The sequence below is a fragment of the Oncorhynchus masou genome, chromosome 30, assembly GCF_036934945.1.
Source record: "Oncorhynchus masou masou isolate Uvic2021 chromosome 30, UVic_Omas_1.1, whole genome shotgun sequence".
NCBI classification, from domain to species: Eukaryota; Metazoa; Chordata; class Actinopteri; order Salmoniformes; family Salmonidae; genus Oncorhynchus; species Oncorhynchus masou.
This window is the reverse complement of record NC_088241.1, coordinates 37866993-37888088: the sequence shown is the minus strand read 5'-3', so window position 1 is coordinate 37888088 and position 21096 is coordinate 37866993. Positions and strand designations below refer to the sequence as shown.

General features: G+C 42.8%; 1 protein-coding gene across 1 annotated transcript in view; it reads right to left on the bottom strand.

Annotated features, from left to right (window-relative positions):
• Positions 1 to 1250: 1250 nt before the first annotated feature.
• The window catches only part of LOC135522608 (LYR motif-containing protein 4B), a 57296-nt gene continuing 37450 nt past the window's right edge, over positions 1251 to 21096 (bottom strand). The window contains exon 3 of the mRNA XM_064949035.1: positions 1251 to 2051. Coding sequence (XP_064805107.1) covers positions 2001 to 2051 — 51 coding nt within the window. The 3' untranslated portion in view covers positions 1251 to 2000. The remainder of the gene's footprint in view (positions 2052 to 21096) is intronic.

Here is a 21096-nt window from a genome sequence, read left to right as displayed (position 1 = left end):
TCCACTCACACAGACAGCATCGTGAAGAAGGCGCAGCAGCACCACTTCAACCTCAGGAGGCTGAAGAAATTCGGCTTGTCACCAAAAGCACTCACAAACTTCTACAGATGCACAATCGAGAGCATCCTGGCGGGCTGTATCACCGCCTGGTACGGCAACTGCTCTGCCCTCAACCGTAGGGTAGTGAGGTCTGCACAACGCATCACCGGGGGCAAACTACCTGCCCTCCAGGACACCTACACCACCCGATGTTACAGGAAGGCCATAAAGATCATCAAGGACATCAACCACCCGAGCCACTGCCTGTTCACCCCGCTATCATCCAGAAGGCGAGGTCAGTACAGGTGCATCAAAGCTGGGACCGAGAGACTGAAAAACAGCTTCTATCTCAAGGCCATCAGACTGTTAAACAGCCACCACTAACATTGAGTGGCTGCTGCCAACACACTGACACTGACTCAACTCCAGCCACTTTAATAATGGGAATTGATGGGAAATGATGTAAATATATCACTAGCCACTTTAAACAATGCTACCTTATATAATGTTACTTACCCTACATTATTCATCTCATATGCATACGTATATACTGTACTCTATATCATCGACTGCATCCTTATGTAATACATGTATCACTAGCCACTTTAACTATGCCACTTTGTTTACATACTCATCTCATATGTATATACTGTACTTGATACCATCTACTGTATCTTGCCTATGCTGCTCTGTACCATCACTCATTCATATATCCTTATGTACATATTCTTTATCCCCTTACACTGTGTATAAGACAGTAGTTTAGGAATTGTTAGCTAGATTACTTGTTGGTTATTACTGCATTGTCGGAACTAGAAGCACAAGCATTTCGCTACACTCGCATTAACATCTGCTAACCATGTGTATGTGACAAATAAAATTTGATTTGATTTGTCATAACAGAATAATAGTGTCATAAAGAGGAGCGAGGCAGTTAACCCACTGTTCCCCGAAGACGTGGATGTTGATTAAGGCAATACCCCACACCTCTCTGATTCAGAGTTGGGTTAAATGCAGAAGACACGTCAGTTGAAGGCATTCAGTTATACAACTAACTAGGTATACCCCTTTCCCTAAAGCAACTTACAGTCATGCATGCATATATTTGATGTATGGGGGGCATATCAGCAGGAATCTAACCCATGACCCCTGGCATTGCAAGTGCCATGCTCTACCAACTGAGTCATGACTAAAGAGTATGGAGACAATAATGCGATTCAGATCCGCATATCTTTAATCTGTTTATACATCATCTTACATGACGATAAATCATATATACAACACACAATAGAAAAATATAACAGCGAATCAAGACCGTGTGTACACCGTTGCACTGCTACAACTCTTACAGCTCACAAAAGAAGCTCATTATTTTAGTATGGTGAAGAGGGTACAGTATATAGGGACCAAGGACAATCGTTACGTCGTCAACGCTGCACAGTTGCCAAGTCGGAAATCAACCATCCCCTTGTCTCTTCCCACTATATATATATATATAAAGGTGTGAGCAATATTTAATGCCTATCTGATGCTTTCAGATCTACGACAGTCCATCACAAAATGTTTAGGGCAGTGTTTCCCAACCCTCTCGTGGGGAACGCTAGATAGTCCACATTTTTGTTTTAGGGCTGCACTGACACATTAACATGATCAACTACATCAGCAAGCCCCTGTCTAGTTGAATAATGTGTATCAGTGCAGGGCTAGAACAAAAATGTGGAGGGTTGGGAACACTGGTCTAGAGATAAAGAACAATTTGATGTCGGACAAAGTAGGCCCAACCCATAGGCTTTCCCCCTATCCATCCAATGAGGGCGTCGGAAAATAAAGCTTCTGTGTGAAAGGGAAAGTGAGGTTGAGGTTCAGTGCTCTGTCTCCCATGGTCTCTTGGGCATCGTTTCCTCTCGTTCTGAGACACTCCATCAATGCATCAATGCCCAACGGTGGTTTCTCTTCGAACCCTACCCCTCAACAATAGTCTTCTGGGTCGGGTACATCTTGCCTATGGCAACCTGTGGAAAAAGGAGAAAATAAATTACTTAAAAGGGAAGTTCACCGGAATTCCATTATTTGATATGTTGTCCATAAACATTGTTAGGGTAAGTTGTGTTGGCTATCACAACGAATGTGTTGCAAAACTGATTGATTTTGTAAATAAACATCACTATATAGGGAGCATTTGCGTGAAAATAACACTTAGTTGTTGAGATTTCCTCACACCATTTTAGTGGTTCAGATGAATACTGTAGGCAGATGATGTCTGTCAAATCCATACTGAACTGTGGGAGCAAAGCTCAGTTCATCAATACAGCAAGTTACAACATTGACCTACAGTATCAAAGTCTGGTGACCTATTCTGACAGTCCGCAGTGAAATTGGAATCGAGAGAGTCAGGACTTCTCATGAGTGCACAATCTGTTTAACAGTGGTACCAGTTCAACAGCTCAGATTAAAATGCATACTTTTCCCTTGCTATGGGTATCTTTGTATATTTGCACATATTCTTGACAGTCACCTGCTACTTCAAACATCAAGCGATGACTCACAATTCCCACATCTTAAGTTATTCACAGCTTTTAACTTATCAGCACTCAATACACATACGGTATATACAAGCACAAACTCAGCTAAAAAAGAAACGTCATCTCACTGTCACTTATTTTCAGAAAACTTAACATGTGTAAATATAACAAAGGGCGGAGGGGGGAATGGCCCTAGCCCTCACCCTCCGATCCAACAGGTCCCAGACGTGCTCAATGGGATTGACATCCGGGCTCTTCACTGGCCATGGCAGAACACGGACATTCCTGTCTTGCAGGAAATCACGCACAGAATGAGCAGTATGGCTGGTGGCATTGTCATGCTGGAGGGTCATGTCAGGATGAGCCTGCAGGAAGGGTACCACATGAGGAAGGAGGATGTCTTCCCTGTAACGCCTGCAATGACAACAAGCTCAGTCCGATGCTGCTGTGACACACTGCCCCAGACCATGACGGACCCTCCACCTCGATTCCGCTCCAGAGTACAGGCCTCGGCGTAACGCTCATTCCTTCGACGATAAATGCGAATCCGACCATCACCCCCGGTGAGACAAAACCGTGACTCGTCAGTGAAGAGCACTTTTTGCCAGTCCTGTCTGGTCTAGCGACGGTGGGTTTGTGTCCATAGGCGACGTTGTTGCCGGTGATGTAAGGCAGGTCCTCACTAGACAACAGGCCTACAAGCCCTCAGTCCAGCCACTCTCAGCCTATTGCGGACAGTCTGAACACTGATGGAGGGATTGTGCGTTCCTGGTGTAACTCGGGCAGTTGTTGCCATCCTGTACCTGTCCCGCAGGTGTGATGTTCGGCTGTACTGGTCCTGTGCAGGTGTTGTTACAAGCGGTCTGCCGCTGCAAGGACGATCAGATGTCTGTCCTGTCTCCCTGTCTTAGGCGTCTCACAGTACAGACATTGCAATTTATTGCCCATGCCTTGCAGCATGCCTAAGGCACGATCACAAAGATGAGCAGGGACCCTGGGCATCTTTCTTTTGGTGTTTTTCAGAGTCAGTAGAAAGGCCTATTTTATAGTGTCCTAAGTTTTCATAACTGTGACCTTAAAACCCTTTACAATGAAGATCTGTGAAGTTATTTGGATATTTACGAATTATCTTTGAAAGACAGGGTCCTGAAAAAGGCACGTCTCTTTTTTTGCTGAGTTCACATACATGCACGCACACACAAACACACCCTAACCTGCTGTATCAACAGAACCAAAGCTGCTCATTCCTCCCTCTTCTCATGCAAGTAGCCTAGAGGTTAAGAGCGTTGGGCCAGTAACCCAAAGGTCGCTGGTTCAATTCCCCAAGCCTGTAAAGAGGAGAGATCTGCCTTTTAAGCAAGGCGCCGATGACATGGACGTCGAATAAGGCAGCCCTCCACACCTCTCTGATTCAGACCTCCTCTCTGATTAAATGCGTTAAAAACATTTCGGTTGAATGCATTCAGTTGTGCAAATTACTAGGTATCCCCTTCCCCAAACACTGACTGACACTGGGGCTAAATCCAATATATGGTTTCAACATTAAAAGATGCCTCAAAGTGAGTCAAGGAAGCCATCTTAAAAGCCAGTCTAGTAAAGTGCGGGCAACTTGCTGCCTTCACGGGAAAGGCAGTAATGACAGAGAAATGAGCGAACATATGCAAGGTCGGCTCAGGCTGTGACTGTTCATTTCTCAAAGGGATGGCTCAGCAAAGAGGAGCATTAAGATCCATTTCGCAGAGCCCCCGCCCCTGTGTAAATATGCCTGTGTTCTGTTGACACAAGCCATCCGTCAGAACCCCCTACGGCTGCCACAGCCAGAACAGGGAGCACAGCCATCTACTGGACGTGGATATATAAACCAACAAGGCCTGTTAAAGGCCTGTGTTAGTTTGCACCTGCTTATGGCTGGTTTAAAAGGTGCAGAGCTACATTACCTTAGCAGGTTTATAAACCTACCAGAGCTGCGCAACAGGCACCTGTTTTTGTTTTTTTGCCATCTTCTTCATTACTGCGTTACAGTTTGTACCAGTTAATATTGCTGGATTTTAAAAAGCACGGAATATTGCAGTGTACTCCTTTCCCTTTACCTAGCTTATAACAAACAAAAGTGATGCCAAAGGCCTTGGTGTTATTTTGGTGGTCTTGCTTTCTGCCTGGACATTAAAGTATTTGGGAAAGACATTGTTGCCTGTCCAACTGTACAAAGACCAAGCCTTTTCAACAGGATACTGGTTTGGATTGTATTCTGTGCGCCATTCTATAGGCTATTTTGTAGTAGGCTGTGTAGGGTTTTCCCCACTTCTGAATGTGTCAGACGACGTTCCGACCCCATTCATTTTCAATGGGGGAACGTGGAGCAAAGCGCGGTGGATTGTGGGAAGGTGAGCGGCAAGAACCCTGCCAGCGGAGCGCTAGAACTTGATGCAAATTGCACGTGGCTTCCGCTGCCATTACCCAATTCGGTGAGGAGCAGATGTTTGCTTGAAATTCTTCCGTTTATGAAACATAGTTCCACCGGTCATTAGTTCCAGTCAAGCAAAACCAAAACATACGGAGGAAAGTCAATCATTGCTGGGTCTGGTTTTCCAACTCTATATGATGTCGCTTCGCTAGAATACGGAGACAAAAATCAGAAGGTGAATGGCATGGAGGAGGATTACAGAGATTGTTGATGATGGGTGAAGAAAGATATGCACAATTATGTTTGCTTGGGCTGCTTACTAGCTATAAAACTCAAATCAACCCAAACCTAAAAACTGATCACAGCCACAATTTGTGAATGTGTTGACTAAATAAAAATGGTGAAATCACCAGTAAACACATTACATTGTAAATGATACATTAATCATGAATTTTCCATGTAATATGCTACCAATTGGATTCTGGTATAATAACATGATTATATTATAGCTTATGGCTCTTTCATTGTGCCTGTGTCATGACTTGGGCTGTCACTGTGACCGTATTAACACCACACCGGCGGTCAAGAGTCATTAGACAGTTAAATTCAGCGTGACCATTTAGTCACGCCTCTTCTCCCCTGATTGCTCAGTTTGGCTGGGCGGCCAGCTCCAGGAAGAGTCTTGGTGGGTCCAAAGTTCTTCCATTTAAGAATGATGGAGGTAACTGTGTTCTTGTGGACCTTCAATGCTGCAGATATTTGTTGGTACCTTTCCCCTGATCTGTGCCGACACAATCCAGTCTCGGGGCTCGGACAATTCCTTCGACCTCAAGGCTTGGTTTTAGCTCCGACATGGACTGTCAACTGTGGGATATATAGACAAGTTTCTGCCTCTCCAAATCATGTCCAACCAATTGAATTTACCACAAGTGGACTCCAAGTTGTAGAAACATCAAGGATGATCAAAGTAAACAGGATGCACCAGAGCTCAATTTTCGAGTCTCATAGCAAAGAGTCCGAATACTTATGTAAATAAAGTATGTGTTCTATTTAATAAATTTGCTAAAATAAAAAAAAATATATGGTTTTTACTTTGTCATTATAGGGTATTGTGTGTAGATTGATGAGGGATTTTTTATATATTTTTTTATATCCATTTTAGAATAACGTAACAAAATGTGGAAAAAGTCAAAGGACCTGAATACGTTCCGAAGGCACTGTACATACGCAGTGTGTGAGTTTCAAGTTTGAGTAAGATAATTTTCACCATAAAAATGCACCTTTAGCATAATGCATAAATCGCATTTGTGGTCACTTTTGAGAATTGTGTTTTCCTGCTATTGGAACATTCGCGCTAATAGCCTACTGCCGTGTGTGCATTGCCGAGCTTATAATGTGAAGAAATAGCCTAATAGTGTATCAACATTTTTAAGTTAAAATGCTCTCATACGTTGCATCAGGCTCATTGCTTAAAACAGGTTTTTTGATGCTAGTGGTTGCAATAATCTATCGCATCCCACAACTGTCCCAGGCTATGTTTGGAATATTGATTTTCACACAGCTCCCAGCTGTGGCCTGGACACCATATGTGAATTAATTGCCCCCCCCATTATCTTCAGAGTTTTTACTGTTTGGTGACCTAAACCGGGATATGATTAACACCCCGGCCATCCTACAATCGAAGCTTGACGCCCTCAATCTCACACACATTATCAAGGAACCTACCAGGTTCAACCCTAAATCCGTAATGACGGGCACACTCAGATATCATCCTGGGCAACCTGCCCTCTAAATACACCTTGCTGTCTTCAACCAGGATCTCGGTCATCACTGTCTCATTATCTGCGTCCGTAATGGGTCCGCGGTCAACCAACCACCTATCATCACTGTCAAACGCTCCCTAAAACACTTCAGCGAGCAGGCCTTTCTAATCAAACTGGCCCGGGTATCCTGGAAGGATATTGACCTCATTCCATCAGTAGAGGATGCCTGGTTATTCTTTAAAAGTGCTTTCCTCACCATCTTAAGCATGCCCCATTAAAAAAAATGAATTATGAACAGATATAGCCTTGGTACACTCCAGACTTGACTGCCCTTGACCAGCACAAAAACATCCTGTGGCGTACTGCACTAGCATCACATAGCCCCCGCGATATGCAACTTTTCAAGGAAGTTAGGAACCAATATACACAGGCAATTAGGAAAGCAAAGGCTAGTTTTTTCCAAACAGAAATTTGCATCCTGTAGCACAAACTCAAAAAAGTTCTGGGACACTAAAGTCCATGGAGAATAAGAGCACCTCCTCCCAGCTGCCCACTGCACTGAGGCTAGGAAACACTGTCACCACATAAATCTACAATAAGCATTTTTTCTACGGTAGATCACGTGATGGAGAGTCATGTGAGTGAGGTGCTTCAGCACGCAGCCAGGAGAAGGGAATTATAATTATTATATTCAACCCAAGGGCACAACGGCCACTAGCCGCAAAAGGAATGGATTCTTTTAGGGTGCGTTATGGCCACACAAAGCGGATGCAGTCGAGATATTTGATGCATTATCAAGTTCTTGTAAAATTGAATGAGAGACTGATGAAGTGTGTACAGCCTGCGCAAAAAAACAAAGCAGAGCTCATGCCGTTCATTCAACTTTTTTCAAATCATCATTAGTCGCATCATTCAGCCTTACAATGTAGCAAAACATATAGCCCAACATTTGTAACTAACTTCACATAAATAACTCCAAATTAAGCATATAGGAGTACATTTTTTTGTTAACCGTTCAACACAGAATAGCTGCATGTCCGGACTCCCTCAAATCCCATGGAGAAAATATAATTGATATTTTATTCAGCTATGTTCAATTGTATTCTTCATACTATAAAATAATGCCACAGAATTCTAACCAAATCTTGGCTGCTAAATGAACAAGTGTAGCCCACAGCCATATGGCATAGTCAGATCAGTGCTTAACATAAGGACAACTGAGTATGCTATTCTGTTCTTATGAAATAGAATACATTTTCTTCATACCATTTATTGTGATGGATTTAGACTTTTTAAAATGTAGATATTCCAAAACGTCTGCATCAGTGGCTTGTAGGCTATGCGTGGAAGCCAGGAGATGCTAAATGTGTTTATGTTAATTAACGGTCAGTTACCGTGATCACCAGCTGCCAAAATGTCATGACCGCAACCGTCCTAGTCATGACATTGATCATTATAGCGCAAACCCTGTAAAATACGTTGGCCTACAGTACATGTAAAATCAGTGGTGTGAAGTACTTAAATAAAAATACGTACATGCCATACTATTTTGGTCCAGACAGCATCAGAAACTACGCATGGTCTACACATACTGAGACAGAGGTGTGTGGTTTCACTCGCTCGGATGCTTTAACTGAGATTGATTAGGCATTTTCTGTTGGCCCGAGCCTTGGCCAAATAAATTATCAATGTATTTTAGTTGGATGGGCAAGGAGGTACAGTATGGTGGGCCAGGCCCCCTAAGGCCCAACCATAACGCCAGCCCTGCTCTATGCTCCTACCATTGCTCTGTGCCATCCATACAGTCTACCAACCTCATGTCCTCTAAGTGTGCCAGTTCTGCTTGCACCTGGGGCCAATGTGGAGTAGTACTGCAGATTTATTTTTCCCTGACATCAGCAAGGCATTGGGTGGCTGGCACCCCAGGGGAACACCTGTGATGGGCATGCCCTTGTCCTTCAGCAAATATATAGTGGGTACCAGATGCTGCTACCCACCCCATGGAGTTGAAGAACAGGAGTGTTTAAGGCTAGGATGAGGCGTGGGGACTCTTTATCTTGTTAAATTCACCTGTTTCCCAACCTTCTAGTGCTTCTTCTATATTTATTCTCCTCACAGCTGGTGAGAAGCCAGATGTTTCCAGCAGAATTCAAAGACATGCAAACAGCTGGCCATGTATCAGATAGGGAAAACTGTGGGGGGAGATGGTTCTCAAAAGCGCAATCACCCAACGTTGGAAAATACCACAAAAAACAACCTTCAGCCCCATTCAAAGACCTTAAAAATACATTGTTCCCTCCCCCACTATGCTACCAATTCCTTCATCTAACAAAGTTGGAAAGTTGAGAAGGTTTGTACAGTATTGCTCTCCTAAAGGAAGGAAGGAAGGGATGCCCTTGGTTGTTTTGGAATGGGGCTCTCAGACTTCTGTGCCTTGCCGACATTCTATTTGTCTCCTCCTCCCAACCTGTCCAGGGTTGCCTCTAGATTCTGACACTCTGCCCCTAATAGTCCAGTGCCTTTAATACACACCTCAATTAGTGGAATAAACACTTCGGTGTGCCTGTTCTCCATGGCTCCCTACATGGTATGGGTTGGGAAATTGTCGCGATAGCAGTATCGCGATACTCAGCTGGAAAGGAAACCGACTTATTTTCTTGAGGAAAACAGTCCGAATGTAGGAAAATAATTTTTCAAGCTATAGTCTCCCCCTCCTTTTCGTATGATTCCGTGATGAAATAAAACTTTAAATACAAATTTCAAAAAAATAAAGCGGGTTCTAAAGTAGCGAAGAATTTAGTCTACTTTGTGAATTTAGTCTATTTTGCTATGGAAAATAGAAAGAATAGTAAGACAAGAAAATAAGATTTTACATTCAATTCTAAATAAAAAGGGTAGAGATACACACACACAAATGTTTGGACACCTACTCATTCCAGGTTTTATATTAAAACAAACTATTTTCTACATTGCAGAATAATAGTGAAGAAATCAAAACTATGAAATATGGAGTAACTCAACAACAAAAGGTGTTGAATCAAAATATATTTGAGATTCTTCAAAGTAGCCACCCTTTGCTTTGATAACAACTTTGCATACATGTACTCTAGGCATTCTCTCAACCAGCTTCATGAGGTAGTCACCTGGAATGCATTTCATGTGCCTTCAGTTCATTTGTGGAATTTCTTTCCTTCTTAATAAATAAATAATTATTAAATTATTATGTTACAGTAAAATTGAAAAATTAAGGGTCTGAATACTTTCTGAATGCACAGTATACAGTACAGTTAAATTAGATCTTTAGAAAGAGGTGAGTCGCTGTGATAATGTTTCTTTTTAAATTAGTTTCTTGCATGACTAACATCTGGTGGCAAAGCATTCTACAATGACATGATATCATGCTGTTGTGCCTTGGGAGCAAGGCACTTTACCCTTAACACGGATCAGGCGGGCTCTGCACTAACCCGTTTCTTCAACCTCTTTGTGGGATAAAGCAAAACGACATCTCTGTGTCCTGTGACTATAGACAATAATGCAATCTTCATTGTTTTCTTCTTCGACCCATTGGATATCTTTTATTCCCTCCGGTAGCAAAGCGCCACCATTCCAAGACGAAGCCTATGTGAAGAAGTAGTAAGTAAAAATCTACAAAATGTGTCAAGGCTCAGTATCTGGCACGCCGACAACTAACAGCTAAAAGGTGTTATAAGTCAGGGGAGGCGGTTGTGCTGAAGAATGGAATTGGCAAGACATGTCATGCCAAGAGACTTGCTAGACTCCGACATCACACACACACACACACACACACACACACACACACACACCCCCACACACACACACGTTGTCAGTGCCTTTTTAAACATGCGTGTTTGATGTATACAGTGGACCCATTGAAAAAGAGATCAATCTCTCAATGGGACCTGATTAAATCAAATATACACATACAGTTGAAGTCACAAGTTTACATATGCCTTAAACTCCGTTTTTCACAATTCCTGTCTTTAGGTCAGTTAGGATCATCACTTTATTTTAAGAATGTGAAATGTCAGAATAATAGTAGAGAGAATGATTTATTTCAGCTTAATATCTGTCATCGCATTCCCAGTGGGTCAGATGTTTACATACACTCAATTAGTATTTGGTAGCATTGCCTATAAATTGTTTTACTTGGGTCAAACGTTTTGGATAGCCTTCCACAATAAGTTGGGTGAATTTTGGCCCATTCCTCCTGGTGTAACTGAGTCAGGTTTGTAGGCCTCCTTGCTCACACGCCTTTTCAGTTCTGCCCACACATTTTCTATAAGATTGCGGTCAGGGCTTTGTCATGGCCATTCCAATACCTTGACTTTGTTGTCCTTAAGCCATTTTGCCACCACTTTGGAAGTATGCTTGGGGTCATTGTCCATTTGGAAGACTCATTCGCGACCAAGCTTTAGCTTCCTGACTGATGTCTTGAGATGTTGCTTCAATATATCCACATAACTTCCCTTACTCATGATGCCATCTATTTTGTGAAGTGCACCAGTCCCTCCTGCAGCAAAGCACCCCCACAACATGATGCTGCCACCCCCGTTGGGATGGTGTTCTTCGGCTTGCAAGCCTCCCCCTTTTTCCTCCAAACATGTTGGTCATTTGGGCCAAAGAGTTCTATTTTTGTTTCATCAGACCAGAGGACATTGTTCCAAAAAGTACAATCTTTGTCTCCATGTGCAGTTGCAAACCGTAATCGGTTTTTGTAATGGCGGTTTTGGAGCAGTGGCTTCTTCATTGCTGAGCAGAACTCGTTTTACTGTGGATAAAGATCCTTTCTTACCTGTTTCCTCCAGCATCTTCACAAGGTCCTTTGCTGTTGTTCTGGGATTGATTTGCACGTTTCGCATCAAAGTACGTTTATCTCTAGGAGACAAAACGCATCTCCTTCCTTAGCGGTATGATGGTTACATGGTCCCATGGTGTTTATACTTTCGTGCTATTGTTTGTACAGATGAACGTGCTACCTTCAGACATTTGGAAATTGCCCCAGGGATGAACCAGATCTGTGGAGGGCTACAATTTTCTTTCCGTGGTCTTGGCTGATTTCTTTTGATTTTCCCATGATGTCAAGTAAAGAGGCACTGAGTTTGAAGGTAGGCCTTGAAATACATCCACAGGTACACCACCAATTGACTCAAATTATATTAATTAGCCTATCAGACACTTCTAAAGCCATGGCACCATTTTCTGGAATTTTCCAAGCTGTTTAAAGGCAGTCAACTTAATGTATGTAAACCTTTGACCCACTGGAATTGTGATACAGTGACTTATAAATAAAATAATCTGTCTGTAAACAATTGTTGGAATAATGACTTGTGTCATGCACAAAGTAGATGTCCTAACCGACTTGCCAAAACTATAGTTTGTTAACAAGACATTTGTGGAGTGGTTGAAAAAAACAAGTTTTATGACTCCAACCTAACTGTATGTAAACTAAAGACTTCAACTGTAAATAAGTTAATATTTTATTTATATAAAAAGAGGGTTAGTCTGGTCATTGGTTCTTTGGTTTTAAAAATAGGTCTGGAATTGTAGGCCCCTCAATAAGTGCGATCGAAGTTGTCATTTTTCAGCAGTACCACAAGAGGGAAGCCGCTACCCACTTAACCTGACCCAGTCTGTGTCGGTTTTTTACCATTTCATTCTGTCGTTCACATTCTTTCCGTCCGTCTCATTCTCTGACACACACATCTTTCGTTTTGTGGGTGTACACCAGTATGTGAGATGCATCCCGCGCCTGCAATACACACACACACTCTCCACCGACAGGGCTGTGTGGACTGTGGTGGTGGAGGGGACGGGCAGGGAATGTAGCCGCAACAATTAACTTGCATGTTAATTGTTGCGGATGTAGCAAGCAGGCGGCTCATAGCAAGGATATCACACTGCAGATTCCCAACATATGCACACACACACAGTGTGCTGAGCTAAGCAAACTGAACACACACATACAATACCTTTAAAGACGTCCCTGTGATGCGATTGCACAACACACATGCCATGATCACGTATGATCATGAAATAAACAGTGTGTGAGGTAGGGACACTGAAGACACAGAACCTTTGAGTACACACAGACGCACCCCTTTCTCTCTGTGTTCACACACTCGCAAGCGCACACCAAACCTAACACACAGCGACAAATTGAAAAAGTGTTCCCTCAAGTCTCGGTAGGAATAAATGGGGGAAACACAGCTTGAGACAAAGACAAACGTAACTTAAAGTGCAAAGGTTAACGTGGGCTTCCCGGTCTTTCACACAACCCTTCTGTACCGAGCCCTGAGATCATCTCACCATACGGACGTGCACAAACTCCACAAAGAAAAGTTCTTATTTGCAGCATTCTTCAGTGTAACTTTAAAACAAGACTGTTGTGGTCTCGGCAGATAGAACAGAGACAAATCCTATTATGAGAGGAGAAGATACTGATAGATATTGCGAGATACAAGTCTTGGATGTCAGGCATGGATAGGGGGTGTGTGTGAGGGTGGGATTTGAAGGAGGGAGGCAGAAGTCAGACGGAGGTATGAGGGAGGGGAGCACCGAGGACTTTCTCCTGAAGAGGGATTCCCCCTTTTGACAGGAAGCTCCAAAAGGTGATGTGGTCAGCTATGATCGACTAGGAATGACTCATCACCCTCTATAAGAGACACTCCCTCCTCAACGCCTGCCCTCAAATAAAAAAGGTGCCATTCTTTACAGTTGCCACAGGTTCATTTGATCATCTGATCATTTGATCTTAAATCCAAATTGATATAGTACAGATCTTCACTCTCCAAATACATAGAGGGAACAGTATCCATCTATCTGGATGGTATTGGTGTGTGAATGGTATTGTTCCATCTTACAGTAACGATACACAAAAACCTAGAAGAGCATAGATTGTACTTTTACCAGAGGGATTTTAATATAGAGCTGTGGTATGAATGTTTGTCATAAAGAAGGCATTATGGTTTCAAGTATGGGCCCCGTGTGGCTCAGATAGTAAAACATGGCGCTTGCATATCCATGGTTGTGGGTTTGATTCCCACGGGGACAGGTAGAAAAAAAAAAGTATAGCAAGGGATGCAGTCATTACTGTAAGTTGCTCTGGATAAGAGCGCCTGCTAAATGACTAAAATGTTAAATATAACTAGGGACTCTAAAAAGGTAATATGCTGAATGGGAGAGTAGTCATTTAAAAACCTTACATGCAGAATTCATAGTAGAATCAAGTCTGAAGGTAAAGCTACTTTTGAACCCTTCTGAGGTGTTCGGGTCTGTGGGACCCATTTTCAATGTTTACTAAAAGAAAAATAATACAATGAATTATTTGTTCAACCTGAGACTCGTTGGCCTTGGCTCATTTTCTGTGAAGAACGTGTAAAATAACACATTTTCATTGAGTGCACACTGTGCAACCCCCCTACACATTTATATTACATATGTGGTGTTCAGGTCCACTGGACCAAGGGTAATAAAAAAGTGTGGAAAAGTGTGCAAGAGAAAACAAGTAAAAATTAAACTAAAAAGGTTTGCTGTGTGCCTTCCTCTTCCCTGGGCCTGCTGTTTCAACACAGCACCAATAACCTCTGTCTTCCTGCCTGTCTCCCACTTTTCTTGCACTCTTTACCCTTTGTAGTGTGTGAAACTATACAATGTCTTGCAAGAACCTGCACAATGTTATTACAATACTTTATGTAAAAAAAATGTAAATCAGCATTTCCCCACGCTCTACCCCAGCTAGGTGCAAATTGGGGGAGGGACACAACAAATAAGTAGCTTTGCATGTGTGACTCCTTACCACAATCAATCAGTATGGCAAAAATCATCTCTGCTCATAGGGCCTTAGAAATCATTTTTTCAGAGAGCTAGTGTGGAAGGAGCGCCTTCCACTTTGGAAGACGAATTTTCCAAAAATGTCTGTCAATTCGGAGTCTGACTGTGAGTTGGAAGAAGAGGATGAGTGACCCTCAGCCAGCCCCTGGACCAGCCAGTCAGCAGCCAGTCCCAGGACCAGCCCGTCAGCAAACAGCTCATCAGCAGCCTTCAGGAGGAGAAATATGAATGTCAAATTGAAATTGAATGGTCTTCTTGCCAAAGGAATGAGCCACCCCGCATTGCTCCGAATGTGATAAGGATGCAACCAGGGCTGACGCAGATGGCGGTTACTCATGTGCAGGAAAGACAGCCTTATTTTGAACAGGAACAGTGGGTTAACTGCCTTGCTCAAGTGCGTAACAACAGCTTTTTACCTTGTCAGTTCAGGGATTCAATCCAGCAACCTTTAGTTTACTGGCCCAACGCTCTAACCACTAGGCTACCTCTCGCCCTTAACCACTAGGCTACCAGCAATCAGGTTAGTGTGGGACAAGTGGGTGGACCGCCTTCCCCTGTTTTACAACCCTGGGCCCAATGTTACTGTTAATGAGCAGCTTATGCCATTTAGGGGCCGCTGCCCCTTCAGGCAGTACATACCGTTTAAACCCGCAAAATATAGAATCAAGATTTGGGCTGCCTGTGATGCTGCTTCATCATATGCGTGGAACTTGCAAGTGTATACGGGGAAGCCAGATGGAGGAGCCCCTGAGAAGAACTAAGGGATGCGGGTTGCTCTGGATGTGACACAGTGACACTGTGGCCACAACACCACATGCGCTAACTTTTTTTTACTTAGAGGAGCTTCTCAAGAGGAAGCTGACGATAGAAGGAATGAAAAAACAAAAAAGCCAGAGCTTCCACCTCAGCTATTGAATACATGGAACAGGCCTAACAATTCCTCTACATTTGTGTTCACGGCCAACAAGTTTCTAGTGTCCTACGTGTCAATGGCAGGCAAAAATGTGGTACTCATGAGTATGCCGCATAGGGATAGGAGAATCTGTGGCTAGGAACATAAAAAACAAAACTGAAATCCTAATGAAATCCTAATGGATTACAATGCCACAAAAGGAGGGGTGGACAATTTAGACAAGCTGGTGACTAGACATGGCTGCAAAATTAGAACCCTACGCTTCAACATCTTGGCATACAAAATGTAATCTTGATGGCGTTGAACCCAGATTGGAACAGAGGGAAGCTCCAGATACGGTTGTTTCTCGACAAGCTGGGAAAGGCATTGGTAAGACCTAAAATCCAGAGGAGGCAAAATATTCCAAGGACCCCAGCTTCTGCAGCCATCGTGACAAGGATTCGGGAAGAGGATGCTGGTGCCCAATCAGCCCGACCCACAGAACCAAATACTCCAATACAGAAATAAGTGGGAGTGATGTTGTTGCATGTGCGTGTGTCTGACTCTCCTACCTTGGCCTGTTGTGTGTGTGTGTGCACGCGCACACACACACACACACTCTACCATTCGAAAGTTTGGTGTCACTTGGAAATGTCCTTGTTTTTTAAAGAAAAGCACATTTTGTCCATTAAAATATCAAAATGATCAGAAATACAGTGTAGACATGGTTAATGTTGTAAATGACTATTGTAGCTGGAAACGGCAGATTTTTTTATGGAATATCTACATACGTGTACAGAGGCCCATTATCAGCAACCATCACTCCTGTGTTCCAATGGCACGTTGTGTTAGCTAATCCAAGTAATTTTAAAGGCTAACTGATCATTAGAAAACCTTTTTGCAATTACGTTAGCCCAGCTGAAAACTGAAATTCTGATTAAAGAAGCAATAAAACTGGCCTTCTTTAGACTAGTTGAGTATCTGGAATATCAGCATTTGTGGGTTCGATTTCAGGTTCAAAATGGCCAGAAACAATAGACGCATCAGTCTATTCTTGTTCTGAGAAATGAAGGCTATTCCATGCAAGAAATTGCCAACAAACTGAAGACGTCGTACAACGCTGTGTACTCGTCCCTTCACAGAACACAGCAAACTGGCACTGGGAGGCCCCGGTGCACAATTGAGCAAGAGGACAAGTACATTAGAGTGTCTAGTTGGAGAAACAGACACCTCACAACTGGCAGCTTCATTAAATAGTACCCGCAAAACACCAGCCTCAACGTCAACATTGAAGAGGTGACTCGAGGATGCTGGCCTTTTAGGCAGAGTTCTTCTGTCTAGTGTGTGTTATTTTGCCCATCTTAATCTTTTCTTTTTATTGGCCAGTCTGAGATATGGATTTTTCTTTGCAACTCTGCCTAGAAGGCCAGGATCCCGGAGTCACCCTTTCACTGTTGACGTTGAGACTGGTGTTTTGTGGGTAGTATTTAATGAAGCTGCCAGTTGAGGTATACTGTGTTTGTTTTTGTAAGTAAAAAAATTACTGGCTGAGGCTGGTAACTTAGTCCCGATCTTTACCATTTATATATATATATCTCAAAAACACACTCTCACACGCTTTGTGGTGCACACACACGCCACAAAGTATTTTCACAACTCTGCAGCACAACACCTTTACAGTAGCCAGTGCAACAAGATCCTACCAGAGTTCCTTGTTGGAGCACCGGGGGACAGGAGCCACAAAAGAGGAGAGGGGAGGATCATCATCACCACACGCAGCACTTCTTTTATCTAACTCCTGCGTCCCAGGAGTGGGCTTTTGGGATCTTTGATTACAGCCCTCATCTACAGTTACTGTAGGCACTATCGACTGTGGAGGCATGCCCTTGAAACTGGGGGAGAGAGATGCCTTCATTGTCCCCCGGGTAACACTGCCCCTCATAGGTTTCCATTAGCGCATTGCAGCTCTACTGCACACAAAATGGCTGCCATCCACTCCCCTACATTAGTTACTGTATCTTCTTGACAAAAAGTTCTGAAATGTAGGGGAAGCAGAGGATGTAGTGATGGATGATTTCAGTACATGTACAGTACCAGTCAAGTTTAGACACACCTACTCAGTCAAGGGTTTTTCTTTATTTTGAATAATTTTCTACATTGTACGATAATAGTGAACACATCAAAATATGAAATAACACATATGGAATCATGATGCAACCAAAAAAGTGTTAAACAAATCAAAAGATTTTATATTTGAGATTCTTCAAAGTAGCCACCCTTTGCTTTGATGACAGTTTTTCACACTCTTGACATTCTCTCAACAAGCTTCACCTGGAATGCTTTTACAACATTCTTGAAGGAGTTCCCACATATGCAGAGCACTTGTTGGCTACTTTTCTTTCACTCTGCGGTCCAACTCATTCCAAACCACATAATTGGGTTGAAGTCGGGTGATTGTTGAGGCCAGGTCATCTGATGCAGCACTCCATCACTCTCCTTCTTGGTCAAATAGCCCTTACACAACCTGTAGGTGTGTTGGGTTATTGTCCTGCTGGAAAACAAATGACAGTCCCATTAAGCGCAAACCAGATGGGATGGCATATCGTTGCAGAATGCTGTGGTAGCCAAGCTGGGTAAGTGTGCCTTGATTTTCTAAATAAATCGCAGACCGTGTCAGCAGCAAAGCACCCCCAAACCATCACACCACCTCCATGCTTCACGGCGGGGACCACACGCGGAGATAATCCATTCACCACTCTGAGTCTCAAAGACAAGGCAGTTGGAACCAAAGATTTCAAATTTGGACACATCAGACCAAAGGACAGATTTCCACCAGTCTAATGTCCATTGCTTGTGTTTCTTGTCACAAGCAAGTTTTCTTCTTATTGTTGTCCTTCAGTAGTGAATACGACCATGAAGGCCTGATTCACACAGTCTCCTTTGAACAGTTGATGTTGAGATGTGTCTGTTACTTGAACTCTGAAGCATTAATTTGCACTGCAATTTCTGAGGCTGGTAACTAATGAAGTTTGAGCTTTTCTCGCCATAATATAATATGGTATTGGTCTTTTACCAACATGAAGGCCTGATTCACACAGTCTCCTCTGAACAGTTGATGTTGAGATGTGTCTGTTACTTGAACTCTGAAGCATTAATTTGCACTGCAATTTCTGAGGCTGGTAACTAATGAAGTTTGAGCTTTTCTCGCCATAATTTAATATGGTATTGGTCTTTTACCAAATAGGGCTATCTTAATGTATACCAGCCCTACCTTGTCACAACAACTGATTGGCTCAAACGCATTAAGGGAAGAAATTCCACAAATTAACTTTTAACAAGGCACATCTGTTCATTGAAATGCATTTCAGGCGATTACCTCATGAAGCTGGTTGAGAGAATGCCAAGAATGCGCAAAGCTGTCATCAAGGCAAATGGTGTCTACTTTGAATAATCTCACATTTTTGGTTACTGCATGATTCCATGTGTGTTATTTCATAGTTTTGATGTCTTCACTATTATTCTGCAATGTAGAAAATAGTAAAAAACACACACACACACACACACACACACACACACACACACACAAAGAAGCCGATGCTTATACGGCAGAGGGAAAAGCCTCCCATTGATCCACCAATCACCCTCTGACATTTGCAGATTAAATAGCTAGAGTCTATGCTGCTCTCTTGAATTCAGTATACAACAGTGACTTACACACTAGGCTTCCAGACTGTCATACTGGGATATTCAGTAATACCAGCACTGAACACAAGGGACGCTATTTTCAAACCCCACTGATCTTCTAATTTGAAGGTTAGCAATGCTAACAAGTACATGTCAAATCTCATAGAGAATGCTAACTAAATGCTAACGAGCGCATTGCATATACATTTCATCCAGTCGCTGACCTTAAGTATTTACAGGACAGACATCCCAGCTTATAAAGTTATACAAGTAACTAAAAAATGCTACTCACAGTTTGCTGCATGCACAAAACAAGTATTAGACAGCAAGCCTCTTGACCCCAGGAGGGGGATTCTCTGCTGTTACCAAGCAAAACCTGATTTTGGAAGATGCTAACCACTTAGCTAGCTACTAAATTAGCAAACCAAATGTACAACTGCAGAGCACTCAGAACATTTTAGACAGTTAAGTTAATAGTTCTAAGATATCTAGCTAGCAGACATTTAGTTATGAATTCCATACTGTAACTAGATCACCTGGCTGCACAACAGTGAGTGACTCACAAGGCTCCGGTCACTCGTTGTCGTGTGCTTGTAAACAAACACCACATGACTGGGGACTACCGGTAAGCTTCATAATGTAAAATTGTGACAGGTGAAATGAAGAACCCGATCTTCTTTATCTCCTCAAATATTGCACAAGTTGATTGTAGGTAAATATTCAAATGTATAAATAAAACCTCCAAAATAAAACATCTTGTGGCCATTTGCAAATACACCGGTATATCGTCCAAGCCTATTACACACTACAAAAAAGCATGACTGGTAGACCTAATTTCACTTAATAGAAATCTAGGATGTATAAGCCTTATGGTTTACTTGGATGCTGAAAGAAAATCAATTAACTCATTTATTTTAGACAATTTTCACACTAATTTGAACAATTTGGGACAATTTGTACTGATGTTATGCGTAAAACCTCTAGCCTCTGAATCCTAGTGAAAATAAATAGTGAAACGTAGGGTGATTCCGGTTGGATTTTGAGCCGAAAATGTCAACTTTTTAAATTATGCTAGGAAGTCAGAGCAGGGTTACACTATACATTTTCTGGTCATAAACATACACTATGTATACATTATGATCGTTCCAATGCATATGAAAGAATGATGACAATTTCTTCCTCTTCGTCCAAGTCAATGGCAGTTTCAGTGAGACTGTGTGGTCAACACGAGGTCACGTCCTCAGGTCTGCCCCCCCCCCCCCGGGAGCGCCGACTCCATCCCGACCTTCAGTTGGACGAGTTATGACGCCCCAACAAAGTGGTGGCCCTGTTCAGTGAGTGTGTTAGGGATTCAGCCGTCATTGTGACTTAATGGCGAACAATATTTGTTTTGTCTGAGAAAGGCAGAAGGAGATTGAGAAAGCAATAGAGGGCTTGTCCTGATTTGTTATGGCGGTGCCCAGATCACAGCAGCCTCCTGTGTAATTCAATACCTGGGTCGTCCTGTGCTACCTGGTTCCTAATGTTTGGTATTATTGCATCACGGCTTATAAACTGAATCAAGGCTTTTCTCTGGAAAGCCTCAAGCTACAAGACCTGGGCTGCGTCCTTAATGGCAACCCATTCCATCTATAGTGTCCTATGGGCCCTGCTCCAATGTAGTGCACTGTAAAGGGAAGAGTGCTATTTGGGACGTAGATCTGGCTAGCGGTGGTTCCGTGTCCAGACTACACATATATGGAAGGAAGCTCTCCCCTGAAACGAAAAGCCTGTCAGTGCAATGGGGTTTGGCAAAATGGAGGGTGTTTTTTTTGTATGTCCCCTGTTGAAGCAACTTTTAACGAGATGTGCAGTACGCCACATGAATCTGTTAAATTCCCCCCGCAACGTCGCTCACAGCGCCGCAGTGATAAAGCAGATTGTATTAATGACCTAATCCAC